The following is a 23,053-nucleotide window of genomic DNA, read 5'->3' as shown; positions in this document are numbered from 1 at the left end:
ATTTGGCTCTTATTGTTGATTTAATCTTTTTATTTTTCGCATTGTACCGAACACATCTACATCCATTATCGGTGCGCAAAAAGCAGAAACGTGAATACCGGCGCGATAGCGAGAGATTTTACGGTAGTTCACGTTGACCAAAACACACAAGAAAAAGCGTTTTGGAAAAAAACATTTTCGGCAATCACAGACATTCGCATTCGGACGGGATTAGATTTCTCTGAGGACCGCCGAGTTTGACGAAAAACAGTAGGTAATTTGCTCTGGAATTTTTACAGAGGTCGTGTGAGAAAAAGACAGACATGGCAGATTCAGATAGGATTAAAATCTCAAAGTACGTCTGTGAAACAGAAATTTCTCTAACGTCCCCCTGTGAAACTAGTCCCGTCCGAATAGGGCTATAGAGAACCATTGAGTTTGCTGTAAAACAGTAGGTAATTTGCTCTGGAATATTTACTGAGGTTGTGTGAGAAAAACACAGACTTGGCTGATTCGGACGGGATTAAAATTACAAAGTAAGTCTGTGAAACATGAATTTCTCTACCGACCCCCTGAAAAACTAGTCCCGTCCGAATAGGGCTTAAGTTGAAGATTTTACCTCTGAACACGGGAAGGTGGTGCAAAAACTCCATATTTGGGCAAACAGTGGAAGTAACGCACTCCAAATACACTGCCATCATGCTTTCCAGTGGGATGCTCCAACTCCACACCAAACCAATATCCTGATCACAAGAATGCACACACAAAATACTAAATACTCATGGCACAATATGGTAATTGTATGACTCATTTCATATTACTTATAAGAAGTCGGACAAATTGCATCCGACTTCTCAAATCATTATATTATACCCTTATCTTAGACCATCACATAAACATACCAGGGGCAAAGTCTGTCTTTCCAAAAAAGCGGACAATCCCTTGTTTTTGGCCTGCCACCAGCACCTGATCCCCAACCTCAACCTTGACTCCATCAGGATCCAAACTGACCCCGGACAGAGACTTCTTTCTTGGAGCTGGTGGAGAAGCAAATCAAATGTGGAACTCAGATGACAAAGTTTTCTATTTTACTAAAAGAAGCTAACAGTTTTCTATTTTACCAGAAAATATCTGAATATTAGAATGATTTCTAAAGGATCATGTGACACTGAAGACTGGAGTGATGCTGAAAATTCAGCTATATTTGAAAATTACATTACATACAAACAGAAAATAGTCATTTTAATTTGTAATAATAGTTCACACAGTATTACTGAATTTACAGTTTTTATGATCAGTTAAATGCAACCTTAAGAGACTTCTTTCAAAAACATCCATGTTTTTCACACATTAACCGGGGTCTAAACAATGATTTGATATTTTTTAATTTGATAGAAAATGAACAGTGACTTGACCCTTCAGATAGACAATAGCCTACAGAATCATATCACACATCTCGATTAGATGAATTATTATTATTAGTATTATTATGATTGTATCAGATTGTCTTGATATCAATTTATCACTCAGTGAGTTTATACCTATATCTTTTTCTCTCTCCACAACATCACCAGAAACATTTTATTAATAATAATGCTTACTATTAAATCACAGTAAATTAACCTATTGCTTAAACTTATCACTGTACCTGTATACACTTCTATATCTATACATCTATATATTTTGTTTTTAGGTTTTTCTTTTGTATGTGTGTGTATATATGTGTGTCATTGGTCTCTTTGTATAAGATGCTATATCTTAATAAAGATAAAAAAAATATAGAATTATCACTCACTCTTCACACGATCTTTCTCTTTTTTCTCTTTCTTGATTTTGCCAGTGACGCGAGACAAATCCATGCGAGGGGTTTTTGGGGTGGAGGTGACCGAAGAGGGGGTCTGCTCAAGAGCTTTGCTGATTTTTGACACAGGGGCAAAGATGCCTGAAAAATAGAAATCAGATTATTTCATCCGAATACTCAGTCTGAATCAATTTAAGCTTGCTGTTGACATTACAAATGCCTTTTATAATACAGAAATGAAGAGAACACACCTTGTTTTGGGGAGCAGATAAAATAGCGGATCCCACCCACACTCCCGTCATTCTTGCCCTCCGCATTGTCCAGCTCAATACCGACCCATTGCCCGCTAGCAAACTCAGTGGTGCCACAGAAACGGAGGGTGCCAGTCTGCAGGAGAGAGGTATTACGTTTTATACAGCCTATTTTCTCTAAGGACCTTCCGATTTTACACCACATCAATTTTCCAAATCTTTAATAGACCCACCTTTGTGTCGTCCAGCACCACACGGTCCCCAAGTTTGAGGCCCAGGGAGGAGAGCATGAGGTTGCCGGGGATGTTGTCATAGTTGGGCAGGGTGGCACGTGGTAGGTTACAGCTGAGAGGCACTGCGTCCAGCAGCAACTGTTTCAGCTCTTTAGCCACCATGGCGGCTTCAGCCTTATCAAGACTCATGTCCATGGGGTCAGGGACAACCTCAGCTGGCTCTTGACCCTTATCATTCTATAACATGCAGAGAGATTATATTTGTCAGTGATAGTCTAACCAGGCCAATATTTATAATTTTGAGATTACAGATACGGCCTGCTGAGGCAATGACTGAAGTCACATTTCAGTTTTTAATAATGTTTGTGTAAATATTGTATACACTACTGTTCAAAAGTTTATGAGTAAGATTAGCAGATTTTAAAGAAATGAACACTTGTATTCAGCAAGGATGGATTAGTTTGGTCAAAAGTAACATTAAAAACATTTCAAATGCTTTAGAAATTAGATTTTAATTTCAGATAAATGATGTTCTTTACAACTTTCTATTCATCAAAGAATCCTAAAAAAATGCATCAAAGCAATTTGTTAAGGTGCCAATAATATTCATAATATTAAATGCCAGGTTTATTTGACAACTAGATTAGGAAGGCACTGTATGACACTGAAGACTGGAGTAATGATGTTGAAAATTCAGCTTTGCCATCACAGGAATAAATCAATTTTTTAAAATTCAAATATTCAAATAGAAAACAGTTATTTTAAATTGTAATAATATTTCACAATATTACTGTTTTTACTGTATTTTTATCAAATAAATGCAGCATTGGTGAGCATAAGATACTTCTTTCAAAAACTTACCATAACATTTTAATAGTAGGGTATATTTGTTAATATACATATTGGGGTCCATACTAACATTATTTGGCGACTAATGTATTCTGAAATACAGACCAATGAAGATGTCTGGAACATTGATTCAAAATGAGCTGAGTGGATTATTAACAAAGCCAATTAGACTGATTAGCTCAAGCGAAGTTTAAATCATCATGCTCACTCTGACAGTAGGGTTGGCTCCGTGCTCGAGCAGACACTTGACAGCACCCAGGCAGAGGTTGGAGGCGGCGATGTGCAGGGCTGTGCCATGATAGAAGTCACTGCAGGTGGAGTTGAGCACTGTGTAGAGAAACAGACACCCCAATTTTAGTGGAAAATGTAATGAGTTGCCAAATGCTCATAAGCCACTTCATCATTTGCTAACAATTTTGCATTTTCTGCCTCAGCTTGTATGTGAGAATGTGGCTAGATTGTATATAAAGCATCTGTCTACTTGAAAGTTTAGATGCCGTCATGAATACAAAAACTCTTTATGCTTTTGGAAGTCACCTTTAGGCTTGCAGGCTTTGAGCAAAACGCGAATCAGTTCTGGCACATCGAAGTAAGCTGCATAATGGAGGGCGTTCATGTTGGTCCATCGACTGCGCAGACTCACATCAGCTCCCAGAGCTATCAGCTGATTGGACAGCCGCAACGCTGCCTCAGGATCACCTGAGAGGAAAACACATTGTTACTATAGGAGGAACGGTACATGCTGCGGGCTAGATATGCTTTTATAATGTTGGCAAGTGTGAAATGCACAGCAAGATTTGAGCTTTTAAAGGATTAAGAACTAGAAGTCCTCAAACTTGAATTATCTCAATAGATTTGGATTGTGGAATGTAAGGCAAGTCAGGGCAAATGGCTCCAACCGTCAACTCCAATGTCACTTACCTACTCCATGAGCCCCTGCTTTGCAGCAGTAGTGGAGAAGAGTCATATCCGTCAGGCCGTCACGGTCATTGACATGGCAACCTCGCTTTAAAATCTGAAAGTGATAGTAACAATGTGAAATAACATCAAGTGATGATAACTAATAACTAATGCAGAAGACTCGCACAGAAACTCTGGTCCTGAGTAGATGGTTTCTCAAAAGCAACTGGGCACTTTCAAAGCTGGACAAGAGCCATATTAGTGAGATGCACTCTAATGATGAAAAATTATACCAATAAATATTGATTACAAGTGATAGAAGGAAGCCTTTTTTGCTGAGTCATCCTCAACATCACATTTTCTTAACTCTTTCCCCGCAATTGACGGAAATTTCCGGCTTTCCATGTTTTCACTGTTATATGGTAGGGGGCGCTATGACACATCTTCTGAAAGAGTACTGAATCTCCTGATCAAAACACATGCGAAGATGCAGAAACCAGCGATATCATATGTAATCATATGTATATGTAAAATAACGAGATCATCAACATTAAACAGCATATATATAAAAACTGCCAAATGTTACTGAATGAAATGTGAGACCAGGATGAGCTATAGGACTGTGCAAGCATTAGGGGTGTTGATGGACTCGATCTACTCCATCTATGTTTTGATGATCTTTCTAAATCCGATCTGGATGTATACTTTGACAAAAATTATGATTCTGATTTTCTCAGCTTTTTGCTCAAAATGTAGCTTTTTAAAATGAAACTTACCAACATTCAAGCGTTAATTTAAAATTGTTTAAAAGCAGAGGGTCTGTTCTTTCCTTTCGATATATTGCATGTTCAGATAATCATACAACATATATTCTGGGGGCCATGAAAATGATGTGAAAATGATAAAAAATGCTGTCGGTGGCTTTAAAAAAAATGCTGGTAGGGAAAGAGTTAATGATTTAGATTTGATCAAAAACGCTGTCGGTGGCTTTTTTTTTTTTAATGCTGGTAGGAAAAGAGTAAATGATTAAGATTTCCCTGCTGAAAAATACAACTTATAAGTTATAACCAGCCTATGTTGTTTTTTGCTGGCCTTTTCTATCCCCCAGACTAGTCAGGTTGATCTGGTTTAAGCTGGTCTTGTCACAAGGGTTGTAAAACCTTATAACCTTATGAAACTTCTTACATTGATTACTTATCATCACAAGTCAGACTCACAAGGCCAGATACTGGTGGGCACTGGGCAGTGAGAGTTCTTCTTCAGCTAGATCTGACAGGTGGAGCTGATTTAGGGCAGAACTCAATGGAGAGATCAGTCAAATGTAGGAAGCTTATTACCACTGCCATCAATCCCTGCAGCCCTACCACCTCTAGGGACACCATTATACAGCAAGGTACCTCCTGGCTCCTTCTCTATTACCCATACATCTTTATCTAAGCCTAAATTTTGTTAAAGCCCTAAAGTTTGTGTGTCTGTGCTATACATCTAGGAACTGAGATAAATCACTGACAGTACCAAAAATTCCTGTGCCTCAAACAGTACTGCATGGAGCAAAAAACACCAAGGTCATTGATTTGATTCTCAGAGAATGCATGAACTAACTAAATGTGTAATGTTTAAATGAACATTATGACCCTTTCTTGGTACAACGTGCAAAATGAAAACTAAACCGAGGAAGATTTTCAGTATTGGTTCATCCACTGACATTTATTTACCTGTACTGCAACCAAATAATTGTGACAAACGTTAATATAAAACTTAATATAAAACTTAAGACATGGCAAAATACTTTGCACATTCATGTCTGTACACTCTGTACTCAAGCATGTCAATTATTAAAGAACGATTAAAAAGAAAGCTGAGAAACTCTCAAAAAAGGTAAAGAGGACAAAAGCTTTCAACAAGTTTGAACACAACCCATGGATTAGAAACCAGACTCTATCCTCAAAATCAGAAAGACTGAAAAGCTGAATAGAAACTCAATACACCTCTCTAGACATGGCATTTATTTATGGTTCACTGTCTTGATTCATTCCGTATAAAACAAATGCTATGTTTCAGCAAGATTGCATGAGTAGGCTTTGTTAGTTGCCCATATTTTTTAGCAGGTTTCTTGTCTAGCCTGCAAGTAATTCCAGAGAAATACTTGAAGCTTTTTTAGACTGTCTCTCACCTCGTTGCCTATGATGTCAATCTTGTGTTGAACTTGTGGAACCCATTGGCGGATAATGGCAAACAGTTCTGGGATTGTGGTCCGAGAGTCTGTCAGAATCTCCATGCAGGCTGGATCATTCGGATCAAAGAAGGTAAACGCTGGAATAGAGGCACGTAAATTGCAGGATATAAATACAAGTTTAGTTAAAACAGCCAAAAAGATGGTTACCACTACATTGTGCTGTGAAATTTGTAAAAATTAATCTTCAGGATTAGATTTCTTCTTGTTCTCTCTGTAATATTTTTGGGTAGAACTGACTTAGTTGTGAAACCCACCATAGTCTTTGGGCAGTGGCGCCTGTGCAGATGGATGCACTATGGGCTTCTTGCGGGGTTCATGAACAGGGCTGATGAACTCGGAGCCAGGCTGGGCCTCTTCCACATCAGAAGTTTCCTCTTTAGTCATTCTGCTTATGTGATTGGGCCTGCACATATATTCATACAGACATCTTTAACACTCTCAGTATTCTTTTTGTTTGATCCCTGCTCAATAACAAGAGAATAAGTGATATTAGATGTATAATCATAATCCTCTAGTCTACTCCACAGATATTCCTCTCTGCAAGGCTCTAAGTTTAGTATGGAGTCTGGTGGAGAGGACGAGTGACTCACTGCTTCCAGCACTGTCTGCTGGAACAGAGGAGAGTTCGGGCCTCACAAGACACTGCGCCATCTTACTGGAGATCCATGCTGAATATAACTCACTGCAATTTACTTTGATGTCTCAGATGCCCGTAACTGTATTCTGCTCAGTCAGCCATCAAAATAACATTCAGGAAATTATTCAGACAATTCGAGCCAACGCTACAGTATGTGCACTTAAGAATCACCCCTGTGAACCTGCATTTATTCAATTAATTTGGAAGTTACACTGAATATTTGCAAAGTAGATGTTGAGAAGCTATCAACATGATAAACAGTTTGTCATTTGCAACTAATATATTTTATAATTTTTACCATCTAAATTTGATATACCTGTAATTTACATGACCAAGGGGTATACTGAAACTACACTGAATCTCATGTACATGTACATGTCATTTAGAGTAAAACATTGAACATCCATAGTCATAGTAATCAAAATACTTATTCATGTGGTATCTTCAAAAGCCTTTGATTTTACATGAGTTCTGTAAAGGATGTATGTTTGATGATTAATTTATCAGTTTTTTTTTTTACTTTTCACCTTTTAATGTGACCTCCCTTAATGCCTATTTCACAAAATGTCTGGATCCTCAGTATCTGATCTACTCTGAACACTATTTTATCAGGGCAATGATCAAAGTGAATATGAGCTTTAGCATCTCTTGCTCTATTTAATAATACATTATGTATTCCTACAAAGGTTTTTAATTGCAGCTGGAATACAGGCATTACATACATTAGCTGTTTGTGGTATTGCTTTCAATGTCCTTCTATTGCATCAGACTGTGGGAGACATTGATGGTGTTAATGCACAACAAATATGTCAATTAAACAAATAGACCTCAAGTGATGTTGTATTGTAATGATAATTGGCACTTCAATAAGGATTCAAATATTTTTGAAAATTATATCCAAAATAACACCAGAATTTCCTGTTGTATATGACTGCTTGGTTAAGATTCAAAGCCTTGCCATCTTAATAATGTAAAACAGACTATAAAGGCGATAAAATGCAATCTCATAATAATGCTTCACGACATATCAACTGTAAATGATGATAATATATCTATTTACAGTTGAGTTGTTAATTTTACAAAAAAAAAATTGAATAAATAGCATATATGACTCTTTAATTTACTGACCTAAGAATAAGAAATACTATTTAAAGGATATCTGAGCTACCAGACTGCTGAATATTTAATTTCACGAAAAAAGGGGCGTATTCAGAAATGGATCGTGCACAAATGGAATTGACACTGTCTTTACTCTCTCAATATTATTGATTTAATCGTCGATAAATAAAGTACAATGATCTATAAACTGTATTTAGCGACTAAATGTATACAAACAGGTGCATTGTGTCCTTATATTCTGGTATAAAGCATGTCAGTCTTGCTCTGTGTCAACAAGAAAACATGGACGCTCCATCACGCAGCACATGAAAGACAAGTAGGTTTTTCTCAGGCGGAAAAACATGGCCATTTATATTTTGCGAAAATTCTAAGTTGATACAACGAAATAATATCCGTCTCACCTGATAACAAGCCTCAAAACCGGGATTTCTTTCCACCTCTTTTGTCAGTCGTTGTTGTGCTATGGAGGATGGAGATGATGCTGCGCCTTGTCCTTCTCTCTGCCTGCGTCACGGATGTGACTCACGACTGGACCACTCTCCTCTCTGCAGCTCCTCAACCAAACTTGATGATGCTCGTTGTAGAACTTGCTAGTTGTAACTCCAGCTTTTTCCGGTACAGATACCTGCCATTTTAAATATGAACGACAACATCTGGAAAAGTACACAATAACTTTCATGGCTGTGTCCACATTTAAATGGGATTTCTGCCAGTCTTAAACCCGGGCGCAATTGTCTTTGGCGCCTCCAAGCACAGCAAACCGTCAGCTATCTTGAAAATATTTTAAATAACACGTTGATCACAGCTAAAGGAACGTTCTCGTAACTTTGTCTTACGTTCTGACAAGGTTCTCAATTATATGAATGAACAAGCATTGTTCCAGTAAATTTAACATAAAGTTCGTTCAAAGTTATAATTAAATAACGTTATCAAAACATTAGCACAAAATATTATTTATACATCGTTCAAGGGGTGTTATTTTCCCCTGAAACGTTTTAAATGGTTGTTTAAATAGTCTTAACGTTTCAGAATATTTAGAGAAAATAGCTATCCATGAAAATAGCTATCCATGATTTTCTGTCGCTATGGGGGAAGATAAGGACAATGTGGATTTACTTTTAAACCTCAGAGTCTTCGGTCACTTCTGACCGAATAATTTTCTGTTTTGAATTTTAAAAAATCACAGCTTCATCGGAAGGTTATGATACTTGGTGACTTTTATGGCATTAGGTATGTGTATACAAAAAAAAAATTGAGGTCATGATCCGAGCATGCTAAGTGGTCGTAAAAAAAATAGTCACACTCAGTGCCTTCGGTCAAAAATGACCGACCCATAGGAAATGAATGGGAAATTTACAAAAACACAAAAAATTCTCTGAATTTTTGTCTGTACAATCTACAAATCGGCCACGATTCAAAAAAAAAGTACACTGCAGTAAAGGGGTGACACTCTACAACATCAAGAGTGCAAAAAATTCACACCCACCCACACACACACACACATACAAACACACTTTTATACACATACACACCAATAAATTCAGATTACAAAAAATCTGTTTTGAATTTTTAAAAATCACAGCTTCATTGGAATGTTACGAAACTTGGTGACTTTTCTGGCATTAGGTATGTGAACACAAAAAAAATTGAGTTCATGATCCGAGCATGCTAAGTGGTCGTAAAAAAATTAGTCACAATTTTGGTCTTCGGTCAAAAATGACCCCCATAGGAAATGAATGGGAAATTGACAAAAACACAAAAATTCGCTACAAATCGGCCACGATGCAGGAAAAAAGTGCTCAGCAATGAAGGGGTGAAACTTTAAAACATCAAGAGTGAAAAACATAACATAATTAATAATTATAATTAATATATATATATATATATATAATTAATATAATAATTATTAAAATTATTAAAATAATAATTAATAAAATGTTATAAACCTTGGCAAAAAGTATTATTTGAGAATTTCTAAAAAAATACAATCAATCCACATCTTAAAATTAAGTAATTTGGTCCAAAAACAACTAAAATTCACAAGCATCTCCATTTAGAGCTATTACAGGCATCTAGTGGTAAACCCATGCAATAACATGATTTATTTAATTTTATGTTTAATAAATTGATTTATTTTTTTTTATTTTATTTTTTTCTGAAAGCCTAGTCTCTATTTTAACCGAAAATACCGCATAGAAAAAAAATAAATAAATAATAATAATAATAATAATAAAAACCCATTATTTTCAATGGCAAAAAATGGACTATAAATATTGCATAAATATTAATAAGTTCAATCAAATTGTCTCAAAAAACTAAATTAAAAAGAATAAATATTATAGAACAAAAATAAATTGCATTGGTTTTTACTGGGATGGAGGAAGTTTCATTTTTAGGTGTCCGGTCACTTCTGACCGGGAAGGCACTCAGTGTGACTGCTAAACAAAGACTCTCTGAGGGTTAAACTAACATATTTATATATGGTTTAGCATGTGCAGGATGATGATGATGATGTGTTATTATAGTAAAGAAATATGAACATTTGCTAATTTAGCCTAGTTGTTATAGCACAAAATGTCAAATATTAAAAGAGGCTCAGCTCCCCCTGGATACATTACAGAATGTAAATTAATTTTGATTTAATTCTTATTAATATTTTAAAGGATCATTGTGTCAAAGTGTCATCTTACCCCAAGGGTTTAATTTGATCTTTTTACTATACCTTTTCCTTAACAAATCTAAAAAAATTAATGTGTCCACCATGTTGGGGAAAGTTACTTTGAAAAGTTATGCATTTCAATATTCAGTTACTCCCTTAAAAAGTAACTACAGTAATTGTGTTACTTGGTTACTTTTTAAGAAAACTAGTGTGTTATGTTACTTTTACTTTTGGGCTTGATTTTTTTACAAAATTTACTTCAATAAAAACAAAAAAATCTAAAGCCATTTTTTCTTATGGTTTAACTGAATCATCGAAGGTCAGCAGCAAGTACATCGGTCAATAAAGTGAGATTAAATGCATAAAAATATTTGTTGTATTTAACATATTTAATGATTGGCGGTTTGCGTAGTGTGATTTTGAATTTCACTGATTTCATTCATTTTGAGGAATACTGAATTTTGTGTGCAAGTGAGATGAGTAAATACCAGCTCACATTAGTCTAGAACTATCATGTTTACTATGCACACAACTCCTCTGCACTTATTCATGATTTCTCTCAACATGGGGACAGGAGAGCTGTCAGTCAGTACATGGGAAACCAAAGTAACTCACGTTACTTATTTGAAAAAGTAACTCAGATATTTTGTTGTAAATTTAAAAGTAATGCAATACTTTACAAGATACTTAAAAAAGCAATCTGATTTTGTAACTTGAGTTACTTGTAATCATTACCCCCAAGACTATTGTCCACAAATCCTTCATAAACAAATAGACACACACACACAAAAAAAAAATGTCATTGTCACAGGCGTGTGCAGGCAGGAAGATGAAGACAGATAAATATAGTTCCAAACGTAGTCTAATAATAATCCAAGATAGGCAGACAGGCATGAGCACAACACAACTAAACGTAACGGGGACCGGACACTGAATGATGGGGAAGGGGAAACTTAAAGGGTTACAGTAGTTCACCCAAAAATGAAAATTCTGTCAGTAATTACTCACCCTCATGTTGTTCCAACCCCGTAAGACCTTCGTTCATCTTCGGAACACAAATTAAGATATTTTTGATTAAATCTGAGAGCTGGCTCACTTCTCCATAGGCTTCTAAGACATTATAACTTGCTGGCCCAGAAAATGCATTAAAGACATCGTTAATATAGTCCAAGTGACTACAGTGGCTCAATCTTAAGTTTATAAAGCGACGAGAATACTTTTTGTGCGCAAAAAAACACAAAAATAACGACTTTATTCCACTATTCATTTCCTTCTCTCTGGGCCTCAAGTCTTTTCACGTAGTGTAACTGCGTAGCGCTTCTGTGTTATACGTCACACGCATCACACACATGACCAGCGTCGGCCAATAGTGAGCCTACGTGTGACGAACAACACAGACGCGCTACGCAGTTATACTACGTGAAAAAACTCGAGGCCCAGAGAGAAGGCTTAGCGCGCTTATTGACTGCTCTGCGGCAACTGCTGCAACCTATGGAGAGGCAGCGGTGACGTACTGATCAATGAGGGCGCTTCGCGCTCTTTGCATGTCACGGCCCGCCAAAACAGGTGTGGCCGAGGCTATATAAACCGCGCCCTACCATCGGTGCTTTGTTTTCATCGACTGAAGCGATAACGTATCAGAGCACAAGCACGGCAAGGTTACGCAACACTCGTTCCCTCATCTCAGGGAACCGAGGTTACGTTAGTAACCGAGATGTTCCCTTTCAAGAGTACTCTCGTGTTGCGTAAGCCTTAGCTTACGCTACAGGAACCCTATGTAAAACGCTGTGCGTGCTCAAAAAACGTCCTCTGTCAGCGTCCCAGGGCAAGTGCCCGGGGCTCATAAGACGAGTAAGCTAATGTGAATGAATGATGCTTAATATATAATAGTACAGACATGCCAGATGTAATTCGGGCAGGTTACTGTAGCAACATGGTTAAACCGATAAAAGTCTAGCCTGTAAGGCGGGGACTTCTAGGTTGTAAAACCTAATAAATGTAGACGGGGAGGCCCAGCCTGCCGCCATACAAATATCATGAAGTGAAATCCCACTGGACCAAGCCGAAGGCGAGGCCATGCCTCTAGTAGAATGAGCTCTGACGCCCAGGGGGCAAGAGAGGCCTTTGGACGCGTAAGCCAATGAAATAGCATCGACTATCCAACGTGAAAGGCTCTGTTTAGTGGTAGCCAAACCTTTAGTGCGGCCACCAAAGGATAAAAAGAGCTGTTCTGATTGTCTGAAACCAGCAGAACGCTCCACATAAATCCTAAGAGCCCTAACGGGGCAGAGAACGTTTGCGTCCCTTTCATCGTCAGATGAAGGGAGAGCAGACAGGGAAATAACTTGCGCTCTGAAGGGAGTGGCAATTATTTTAGGAACATAACCATGTCTCGGTTTAAGGATGACTTTGGAGTCATTAGGTCCAAATTCAAGACAGGTAGCGCTCACGGAGAGCGCGTGCAGGCCACCCACACGCTTGACTGAGGCGAGAGCCAACAAAAAAGCGGTTTTGAGTGAAAGATATTTCAGTTCTATGGTGTGCATTGGTTCGAATGGGTCACCTTTCATGGCCTCCAGGTGACCGGCCAGACGCCGGCGTTACAAATGCCGCTATGGCTGACACATATACTTTGAGCGTGGAGGGGGATCTACCCGCGTCCAAAAGCTCTTGGAGGAAGGAGAGCACCTCCGATACTCCACAGCATTGTGGTTGTATGTTCCTCGCTGAGCACCAGTTAGAGAACACTGACCACTTTAAAGCATAGAGCCGTCTTGTAGAGGAAGCTCTGGCCTCTGTGATAGTGTTTAAAACTCCTTCTGGGAGGTTAATGGGTACCCGTTGAGGACCCATACATGCAAGGCCCACAGCTCGGGATGGGGATGCCAAAGCTTCCTTTTGGCCTGAGAGAGGAGGTCTCTCCTCACTGGAATCGGCCACGGAGCTGTTCCTGGTTGCTGCATCAGCTCTGGGAACCACATCTGGTTCCTCCAGAGCGGGGCTACTAGGAGCATCGCACATTTGGTCTCCCTGATCACCTGTGGTAACAACGAGATCGGTGGGAACGCATAAAGTGGACGCCTGGGCGTCGTTGTTCTTCGTAAAGTAAATTGGGCAATGAGCGTTGTCTTCTGAGGCGAAGAGGTCGACCTCTGCCCTGCCAAAGATGCTCCATAACAGCTGGATCACCTTGGGGTGAAGGGACCATTCCCCTGGGGGAACGTTGCCCCTGGATAGCATGTCTGGACCCAGGTTTAGGATGCCTGGAACGTGCGTCGCTCTCAGCGAGCGCAGATTGTGCTGAGCCCACACAAGGAGGCGTTTGGCCCTGGTGTACAGGCTCCGAGATCTGATGCCACCTTGGCGGTTTATGTAGGACACCACCGCCATGTTGTCCGTACGGACTAAGACATGGTGACCTCGCAAGTATGGGAGAAAAACCTCCAGAGCTAACTCGACAGCTCTCATCTCTAGACAGTTTATGTGTAGGCATTTCTCCGGGCTTGACCAGAGGCCGGAAGTGGGCCTGCCCTCGAACAGGGTGCCCCAACCAAGGTTGGAAGCATCTGTCGAGACTACTTTTAGCTTCAAGCTCGTCCCTATGTCTACGCCTGACTGTCACCAGCTGGCTGTCTTCCAAGGTTCCAGGGCTTTGATATAGCCCAGGGTCACCCTGAGGCGAAAACGACCCGCTGCCCAAGCGTTAGATGGGACACTCGGGGTTTTAGCCAGTACTGGAGGGGTCGCATATGTAGCAGACCCAGCTGAAGTACTGCTGAAGCCGATGCCATGCGACCCAGGATCCTCTGCAACATTTTGAGAGGAGTGACGTCGCCAAATTTGAATGACGCTGCTAGGCGTTGGATGGAGAGAGCGCGCTGTGTTGTAAGCCGCACTTTCATCGACACAGAGTCTATTTCTGTTCCTAGAAAGGAAATTCTCTGGCTGGGTGACAGCGAGCTCTTGGTCAGATTGATTTTGAGACCCAAATTCTGAAAATGACTGAGAAGCAGAACTTTGTGAGTCATCAATTCCATCTTTGACTGGGCTAGAATTAGCCAGTCGTCTAAATAGTTCAGTATTCGCATACCCTGTCGTCTCAGGGGAGCGAGCGCCGCGTCCATGCACTTCGTGAATGGATGAGGACATGAGGTGCTAAAGACAGGCCAAACGGAAGGACCGTGTACTGATAAGCCCGGCCCTCGAAGGCGAATCTCAAGAATGGCCTGTGGGGGGGCGCTATTTGTATCTGAAAATACGCATCTTTCTAGCCTGACGTCGTCATACTCAGATTCTAGTCAGAATGTGAGTCTGATACTGGTCCATTGAGCTTTGATTATGGGGCGTGTTTCAACCGAACCAGGAAAGAAAATGCCTCTGCACTCAATTGGATAGACCTACAACCAATCAGAGCAACGTAGTAAGTGACGTATGTTTTTCATTCATGTTTCCGATCGACAAATGCCTTGATCGCGGTTCTCTGTTCCTCTTTTAAAATGAATGCGCTGTCGATATCTTCTATAACAGACGCGATGGCTCTCGCGCTGAATCTACACATGATGTTTCGTAAACAAAGTTCAGGAGGAGCACATTCAAATAATCAATCCAATCAACCGTCTACGGTCTACACTATCAGCATGAGAGGAAGCATATATTTATCACTCTGTCAACTCACCTAACTTTCCTTGACAGTTTTCAGCATCCCTCCACTCACTCTCGGCTTGTTCTTCCACAGCCAGGAATACGGGGGGAGTACTTTGGGTTCGGGCCGAATACCGAGCCCGCCCTCTCCTCGTACAGCAGGCCAAATATGCATTTATTCTATCTGACTTATTTGTAAGCGTGAACTCGTGCAATCTCAATTCTCCAGCGGCAGTCATTTGAATTCAACCCAAGAGCTCGTTGATGACGTGGATGATTACATTACTGTTCCTCATTTGTCCATCATCGCATAAACCCCGTCCTGACAATTTGATTGGTCCGAACCATTTTTGTTCGGGCATAATACGCTGATTTCACGGAGCCGCCATTTTGAAATCGAAAGTGAGGCTCCGGTGGGAAAAACCCCGGAAGTAACGATAAACAACAATGCCTTTGGACTACCAACCTGAAGCTGCTGCCGCGATTTACACTATTGGATGTTAATATCCAATATAGGATATGTATATAGTTCATTCCTGCTTCTTTTTTTACTTTTTGAATTATATAAAAAAAATATTTTATTTATAAATGAATTTCACTGTATATAGTCTAAAGTATGAAAGAAATATATGTACAGTTTTAGAATTGACACAACATCATTAAAGACAACAATACGCCATCGCATTCACGACTCTCCTATGATTAAAGGCGACACTTCCGGTTTTCTTCCCACCGGAGCCTCGCTTTCGATTTCAAAATAACGGCTGCGTGAAATCAGCGTATAGCTCCTCAACGGATCGAGTCCAGACCGAACTTCCCGACCTAAAAATTTTGTGGGCGGGGCTAAGTTCGGCTGGCATCCAGGCTAGCATCTTTCAGGTCTACCAGTATAAACCAGTCTCCCGGGCGAATTTGCGCAAGAATTTGTCTGGTCGTCAGCATTTTGAACGAATGCCTCATAAGCGCTTTGTTCAATTGTCTGAGATCTAAGAAGGGTCGGAGACAGCCATCCTTCTTTGGAATGAGAAAATAGCGGCTGTATAAACCTGACTCGCTCTGTGAGAGAGGAACGGTTTCTATCGCACCTTTTCTTAGCAGTTTCGCTATCTCGTGCGAAGTAGGTGTGCTACTTCGTCTTTTACCGTAGTTTTGACCATGGCTCAAAAGCGCAGGGGTCTGCGAGCGAACTACAGCGAATAGCCTTGTTTGATTATGTTTAACACCCATTCTGACATGCCCGGGATGATTTCCCATACTTTTGCAGACAAGGCTAGGGGCAGAATGATATCTGGGCTCGGATCGCTGTGTGATAGGGATCCGGTGGCCTGATTGACTCGTGCTTGTGACACTGTACATACAGCGCTTATGTGAGAAGGCGCGTGTTGAATAACTGGCGCCTGGTTTACAATGATACACTCACCGCGAGAGCGGGGAAGTTTTTTATTAGTGGGGGCCCTAAGTGTGTGTGACACTGAACGGGCAGTGTTTATGAGTAGGCGTGAGCCGGATACAAGACAGAAATTTTTCTCTTTTTGAGATGTATTTGGGTCGCCGTAAAAACGGCGTTTGTGTGCAGGCGTGCATGTTGTGTAACAGGCTCGTGTACTGCAATATAGACATCTCCAGTCGCCTCTGGTGAGGGAACTGTGAGAAGTGTGCGAGGGTTCTTCGACGGTGGTCCGGGCGCGGCGGGACTTAACCGTCGTCGTTTGCCTCTCGTGGCTAGGAGGGTTTCGGAGGCTCAGGGTCTAGCACAATCTTGGGCCTCGGGCCCCGTGGGGGAGGCGGTCTGCGGCGGCTAGACGAGCGCGAGTGCTGGTGAGCCTCAGCGGGTGGACGGCGCTGAAAAGCTGGCGGCTGAGGTGGAGGCCTTGAAGTCTGAGCGGCGGCTGTTTCTTTGAGTGGCCTGAAGCAGAGCTCGAGCGCTTAGGAAGAAAGTGTCGCAAGGCCTGTGACGCTTTCTGTGCCTCTGAGAAGCGTTCCGCGAAGCCCTTGACAGACGGGCCGGATGGCGAGATGGGCGAGTCCAGAAAGGAAGCCCTGTCCGAGTCCTTCATATATGTTAGCATCAGCCACAGATGTCGCTCCAAAACAGTCAAAAAAGTTGTTGTGTGTGCAAGATCAGTGACAGGGCGCATATTTAACTGAAAGAACCATATGGAAAGGACAAGCAGAGAGGGAGAGCCCCTCTTTCCAAAGCCAGGCGAAAGTGTAAACAAGACTTCACCGTCTCCAAATTAAACGCTGTCTTGCTCTCTCTCCCGCACGCATATTAATCAAAATAAAACGACATGATAGTAAAAGGTCGGAAGACCAAAGTTTCATGTTGGAGCATTCGGAGATTTTTTTTCCCCTGAATTACCGCTGGGTGTGAATTGTGCTAAAATACGTTGCCTTATCTTCTCTGAAATGCATTCCGCACATTCAGCTGACATAAAATTACTCTCTAAATAAACGAAAAAACCTATCCAGTGATGTAATGTTTTCTGTGTTGACACTAACCTTGTGGGATGTCCATGTCCTAACTGCTGGGATAATCACACAACCGTATGACACGTCCAATTCGCGAACTAATGATTCATTTGAACCGATTCATTTTAATGAATAGTTAAAACAACTGATCTATACAATACATTGTTATTACTGATAAAGTGCAAACCTGCTTATATTTAAATAAAGGAGAACAATATTGACATTGAATATGCACAACACCGACATTCTGGATAGAGACGTAAATGAAGTTGGTGTCGTGAACCCTTGCGCATGCGTAGTAAAAGTATAACCTGTGGGGAAAAAGGCGTTTTAAACCTTATTTTGAGGCAAAGTCATCAAACTTTTTCAGCGATTTTTATCATATTTTACTGCTGTTTCTATACATGCAGTTTTTATGTCCCAGTGACCAGTGAAAGTGCAGTTCTGACTCTCTGCCCATTCATTTAGATAGGAGCCTGGTCTTATTAGTCCGAAATAGCTGCCCGGAGGCGTTGTCAAGATGGCGGCCGAGTGGCACGACTTGCCTAAAAGGACTTTGGTAGCGCTTCTCGGGTCTCTGAACGCCTCTTGGTTTGGGCTAACCTTGTCCAGTGTGTGGAGAAGGCTGGCCTGAAACACTTGAAGCACCACCATCGTGTGGAGTGCTGATGCAGCCTGACCGGCGGCGTAGGCGTGACCGGTGAGGGCTGAGGTAGTCCGGCAGGCTTTAGAGGGGTGAGCGGCCTTAGACTGCCATCTGGTGGAGGGCGGGCAAAGGTGCGTGGAGACAGCCTCTTCGATGGGGGGAAGATGCTGGTAGCCCTTTTCCTGAGTGCCGTCGACAACGGAGAGCGCTGAGGAAACAGTGGTTTTCAGCCTGGCGGAATACGGAGCCTTCCATGATTTAGTAAGTTCATCATGGAGTTCCGGCAGGAACGGGGCGGGCCTTTGCTGAGGGGCCTGGTGGCGTCCTTGCAGAAACCACACCGAGCCTGTTGCGCGTTGGTTCGGCGGGTGTAGACCACTCGAGGCCGAGGTCCTCCACAACCTTAGTCAACACGCAGATGAGTTCAGCATCCGTACTGGCTCTTACCCCGCTGGTACTAGCCTGGGTTGAGGGGGCGGGGTCCGAAATGGAGCCCGACCAGTCCCCACTATCCGAGGCGGCGAGAGAGCAGCTGTCGTCGTCGGCCTCATCGCCATCTGGTCCACCGAAAGTCATGGGAGCGGCCGCGGGAACCGCCGGGCGCTGGCCATCCATAAACGAGACCAGTGAGGGCGAATCAGTGGGCGCGGCACGCGGGGATCCAACCGGCGTGAGCTCACGAGTCACTGAGGCTTCCGGTGCTCTCTGGGAGCGGCGCTTTTTACGGCGCGGCCCACGAGAGAGTGAAGGAAGTGTATCGTCGCCGAAGATGGCTAACCGAGCCCGCAGGGTCGGTAAGTCCATCACATCACACTCCGGGCAGTCGCCTTTAGAGAGCGCGATGTCGGCGTGGTCCTTTCCCAGGCAGGAGATGCAAAGGATGTGGCGGTCTCCAGCCGTGAGGGGGGCTTGGCACGAGCCGCAGTTGAGGCGGGGCATTTAAAACAACGCCCGCAAATTTACTCTTTTAGGAGAAAAGCTTTAAAGGATATGTGCGCTGAAGGCGGCGTAGGAGGTATCCAAGCCGGCTTCCTCAGACCTGCAGTGCAGTGGCTCGTCCCGCTGAAGTGCTGTGTCGACGGCGCGAGGCTTCTTCCAGAGTCAGCGAAGAGAATCCTATGCTGAAAGAAGATGAAATCAAAGCACCGATGGTAGGGCGCAGTTTATATAGCCTCAGCCACACCCGTTTTGGCGGGCCGTGACGTGCAAAGAGCGCGAAGCACCCTCATTGGTCAGTACGTCACCGCTGCCTCTCCATAGGTTGCAGCAGTTGCCGCAGAGCAGCCAATAAGCACGCTAAGCCGCCTCGCTTAGGTCTGCTGCTGCAGCAAGTGCGTTTTAAATTATTACAAATTATAGGATAATTTTGGCTTCAGTCTTCTCGAGAAAAGGGGCTTTCCCGTAGCGTAAGCTAAGGCTTACACAACACGAGAGTACTCTCGAAAGGGAACATATAGATTTTTAATGAAAGCGAAGAAGTCTAAAAAAACGCACATCTAATTTATATAAATATTAAATAATAACCCCATTAATTACAACAATTATAACATTTAAAAATAATAACACTAGTGTGGTATAAAACAGTTTAATGTTGTCATAAGTAGTGTCATATCATTTAGGTGGCAATCGAGTGCTTGAAAATAGTTAAGTTGCAGTGTTTAAAGAATTGAAACAAGTCTGTCATTGTTTGATGAATAGTCACATTTTGTTCCTGTGTACAGTCAAAAGCTTTGATGTTAATAAAGCTCAGACGTTAATGAAACCAAGATCTTACCCCATGGTACCCTATTATAGGTACTCTGTGTAATATACAGTTTTTGTATTAACTCTCTTTAACACATTTACCATGGAAAATATAATTAATATGCCAATTTTTGACATGGCAAAATTTTCACAGAATGTTCCTGCAAAACATCACCAGACTTTAAAGTGAGTGTTTAACAGGCAGAAGTGGACAGCCTGTCATTTGTCACAGGGCAGACACTTTGTCTTCACTCACATCAGTTGCAAGATGGATATAACATTGACATTGACAAATGTATTATATGTTGTCATTGCTGTCTTGCTTCCGTTATTGCTGTGGAAGAGTGGAAGAAAGCAGTTTGAGCGGCTGCCTCCAGGACCCGCTCCGAAACCACTGCTGGGAAATTTACTTCAGTTTGATGTCAAGGAACCATACAAGTCTTACCTAAAGGTCAGTATTCAAAATACAATAATTCTGTTAATTAGCAGCTGTTTGTGCTTGGATGGTTGTTGTCAGGACTTACAAGGATGTGCAAAAACTGTATTTTTGACAAGACCTAAACGAGTTAAGTGCACAGAATACACAACTAACTAAATAATTCCCTTGCTTTCCCATCATGAACTTCCATTCCCATAACCCACACTGTAAAAAAATTCTAACCTCTCCAAGTCAAAATTTTCTTGTGACTGGTCACATCTAAATTTTTAAATTGGCCCAAGTGCAATTCTTGTTGCAATAGTCTGTTAACATTGGCTCAATGAGAAATAATACGTCAGACTAATTGTAAAATTTAGATGAGACCAGTCACTAGAAATTTTTGACTTGGGGATGTAATTTTTTTTTACAGTGCATTGCCTGGATTCATTATTGTTTGATCACTTATATGTCTCATTACTCTGCCTATTTAAGCCCTGTATTTTCACTCACTTGTTACGAAGTCGTGCTAGTGTCACACTGCATTTTTGAAATAGGACTATGGCGTTTTTCAACCTCTTTAACCTGATTTTCTAAAATCTACTACTGCCGAAAAAAAAAAAAAAAAAACCTGACAAAGATTGCCAGCAAACGAATGTAAGCGGATTGTTGTAAACTAGCAGCTGTTTTAACGTTTCCTTTGGGTGAATTTGCTAGCCATTGTAAAAAGCTCCAAGCAAACAATCTACTTCCACTCACAATATAGCATTAACCCTTACGAAAAAGAAGTTTATTCAAGTGTGCTATTAGTATACTTATTTTAAACTAAAAATAAGAAAGTATACTTTCAGTCTACATTTTATATACTTCTCAGAAATATACTTTATGTACTTCTCAGAAATATACTTCAAATTCCACTTAAGTATACTTGACTTATACTGACAAAAACGTCTAAGTATATTTGGCCTATACTTGTTGATCGAGATATACTTAAAAGTATAATTAAGTATTCTAAGTATTCTTGGCTTCTACTTGTGTTTACTATTTTGATTGAGTAGCTTATTAAATACTTTTTTTAAAAACATAATATTACACACTGTCTTATAAACTAGCCTAACATGTTCAGCTTTATATAGTAACAAACTTTCGAGTGGAAGAGCTTATAGAGCAAATAAAATAAGCATGGAAAATAAGTTTATTCAATTGTTCTATTAGTATACTTTTCAACTAAAAAGAAGAAAGCATACTTTCAGTCTACATTTTATATACTTCTCAAAAATATACTTGATTACACTTACTTTAAGTGTACTTGACTTATACTGAGAGAAAAGTCAAAGTATATTTGGGCTATACTTGTACTCAATCTTTTGATCGAGATATACTTAAAAGTTTAATTATTCAAAGTGTACTTGGCTTGTAGTTGTGTTAACTCTTTTGATCGAGTAGCCTATTAAATATACTTTTTTTACATTGTTTTTCATATACAGTCTTATGAAACTTTGTTTGAAAATATTGATTAAAATATTTATATAAAAAAGATATGTTTCTAATTCTGCGTATCTGGATTTTAGTCCACTGGTGTACATAATAATTCAACTTTTCCCCACCATTGACTGAATTTTCCAGCTACCCATGTTTTCACTGGTATACGGTAGGGGGCGCTATGACACATCTTCTAGTACAGAATCTCCGGATCAAAATACAGGAGAAGAAGAAGCTGAAACAAGGGATAGAAGATTGCTCACTCAAATGTAAAATAATGTGATCATCAAACATTAAACAGCTTGTAAATCAAAACTGCTTCATGTTTCCAAATGAAATGAAGCGTAAACCATGAGGAGAAAACGACTGAAGCTGTGGGGGTGTCGGACTCGATCTACTCCATCTGTGTTTTGATCATCGTTCTGAATCTGATCAAGGCGTCTTTGACAAAAATGTGATTTTCTCAACTATTTTGTTTAAAATGTTGCCTTTCTTTATGAAACTTACCGACATTCAATTGTTGATAAAAAGGATGCAAGCTAATAAAATGTTTTTAAAATTAAAGTAGAGTTAAAGGTATTTTTTCAAGTATAAAAAATAACATTTGAACAGTAGTATAGGCCTAATGCAACTGCAAAAATTGTATATAAATAGTAAACTATAAGTATAATGTAAAGTTCATTTAAAGAAAACTTGTAGTATAAAACTACTAAACTAGTAGTTTACTGAGAGTACATTAAAAGAAAACTACTAGTTTAGTAGTTTTATACTACAAGTTTTCTTTAAGTGAACTTAACATCATACTAATAGTTTACCATTTATATATTATTTTTGTTCTTTTAGTGTACTCTCAGTAAACTACTAGTTTTAGTAGTTTTATACCGCAAGTATACTAGAAAGTTTTCTTTTAGTGTACTCTCAGTAAACTTGTAGTATAAAACTACTAAACTAGTAGTTTACTGAGAGTATACTTCAAAGTTGCTACAAGTA

General features: G+C 40.4%; 1 protein-coding gene across 1 annotated transcript in view; it reads right to left on the bottom strand.

Annotated features, from left to right (window-relative positions):
- The window catches only part of clip3 (CAP-GLY domain containing linker protein 3), a 769,717-nt gene that overhangs the window by 4,023 nt on the left and 742,641 nt on the right, over nt 1–23,053 (bottom strand). The window contains exons 2-12 of the mRNA XM_079886024.1: nt 8,407–8,630; nt 6,504–6,652; nt 6,187–6,326; nt 4,035–4,128; nt 3,651–3,812; nt 3,322–3,440; nt 2,265–2,501; nt 2,032–2,167; nt 1,775–1,921; nt 882–1,016; nt 599–722 (exon numbers count right to left, since the gene is read on the bottom strand). Coding sequence (XP_079742150.1) covers nt 599–722; nt 882–1,016; nt 1,775–1,921; nt 2,032–2,167; nt 2,265–2,501; nt 3,322–3,440; nt 3,651–3,812; nt 4,035–4,128; nt 6,187–6,326; nt 6,504–6,633 — 1,424 coding nt within the window. The 5' untranslated portion in view covers nt 6,634–6,652; nt 8,407–8,630. The remainder of the gene's footprint in view (nt 1–598; nt 723–881; nt 1,017–1,774; nt 1,922–2,031; nt 2,168–2,264; nt 2,502–3,321; nt 3,441–3,650; nt 3,813–4,034; nt 4,129–6,186; nt 6,327–6,503; nt 6,653–8,406; nt 8,631–23,053) is intronic.

This window comes from Squalius cephalus, assembly GCF_949319135.1.
Source record: "Squalius cephalus genome assembly, chromosome: 11".
NCBI classification, from domain to species: Eukaryota; Metazoa; Chordata; class Actinopteri; order Cypriniformes; family Leuciscidae; genus Squalius; species Squalius cephalus.
Note: the sequence above shows the minus strand (reverse complement) of the source record. Positions and strands in the feature narration are given on the sequence as shown.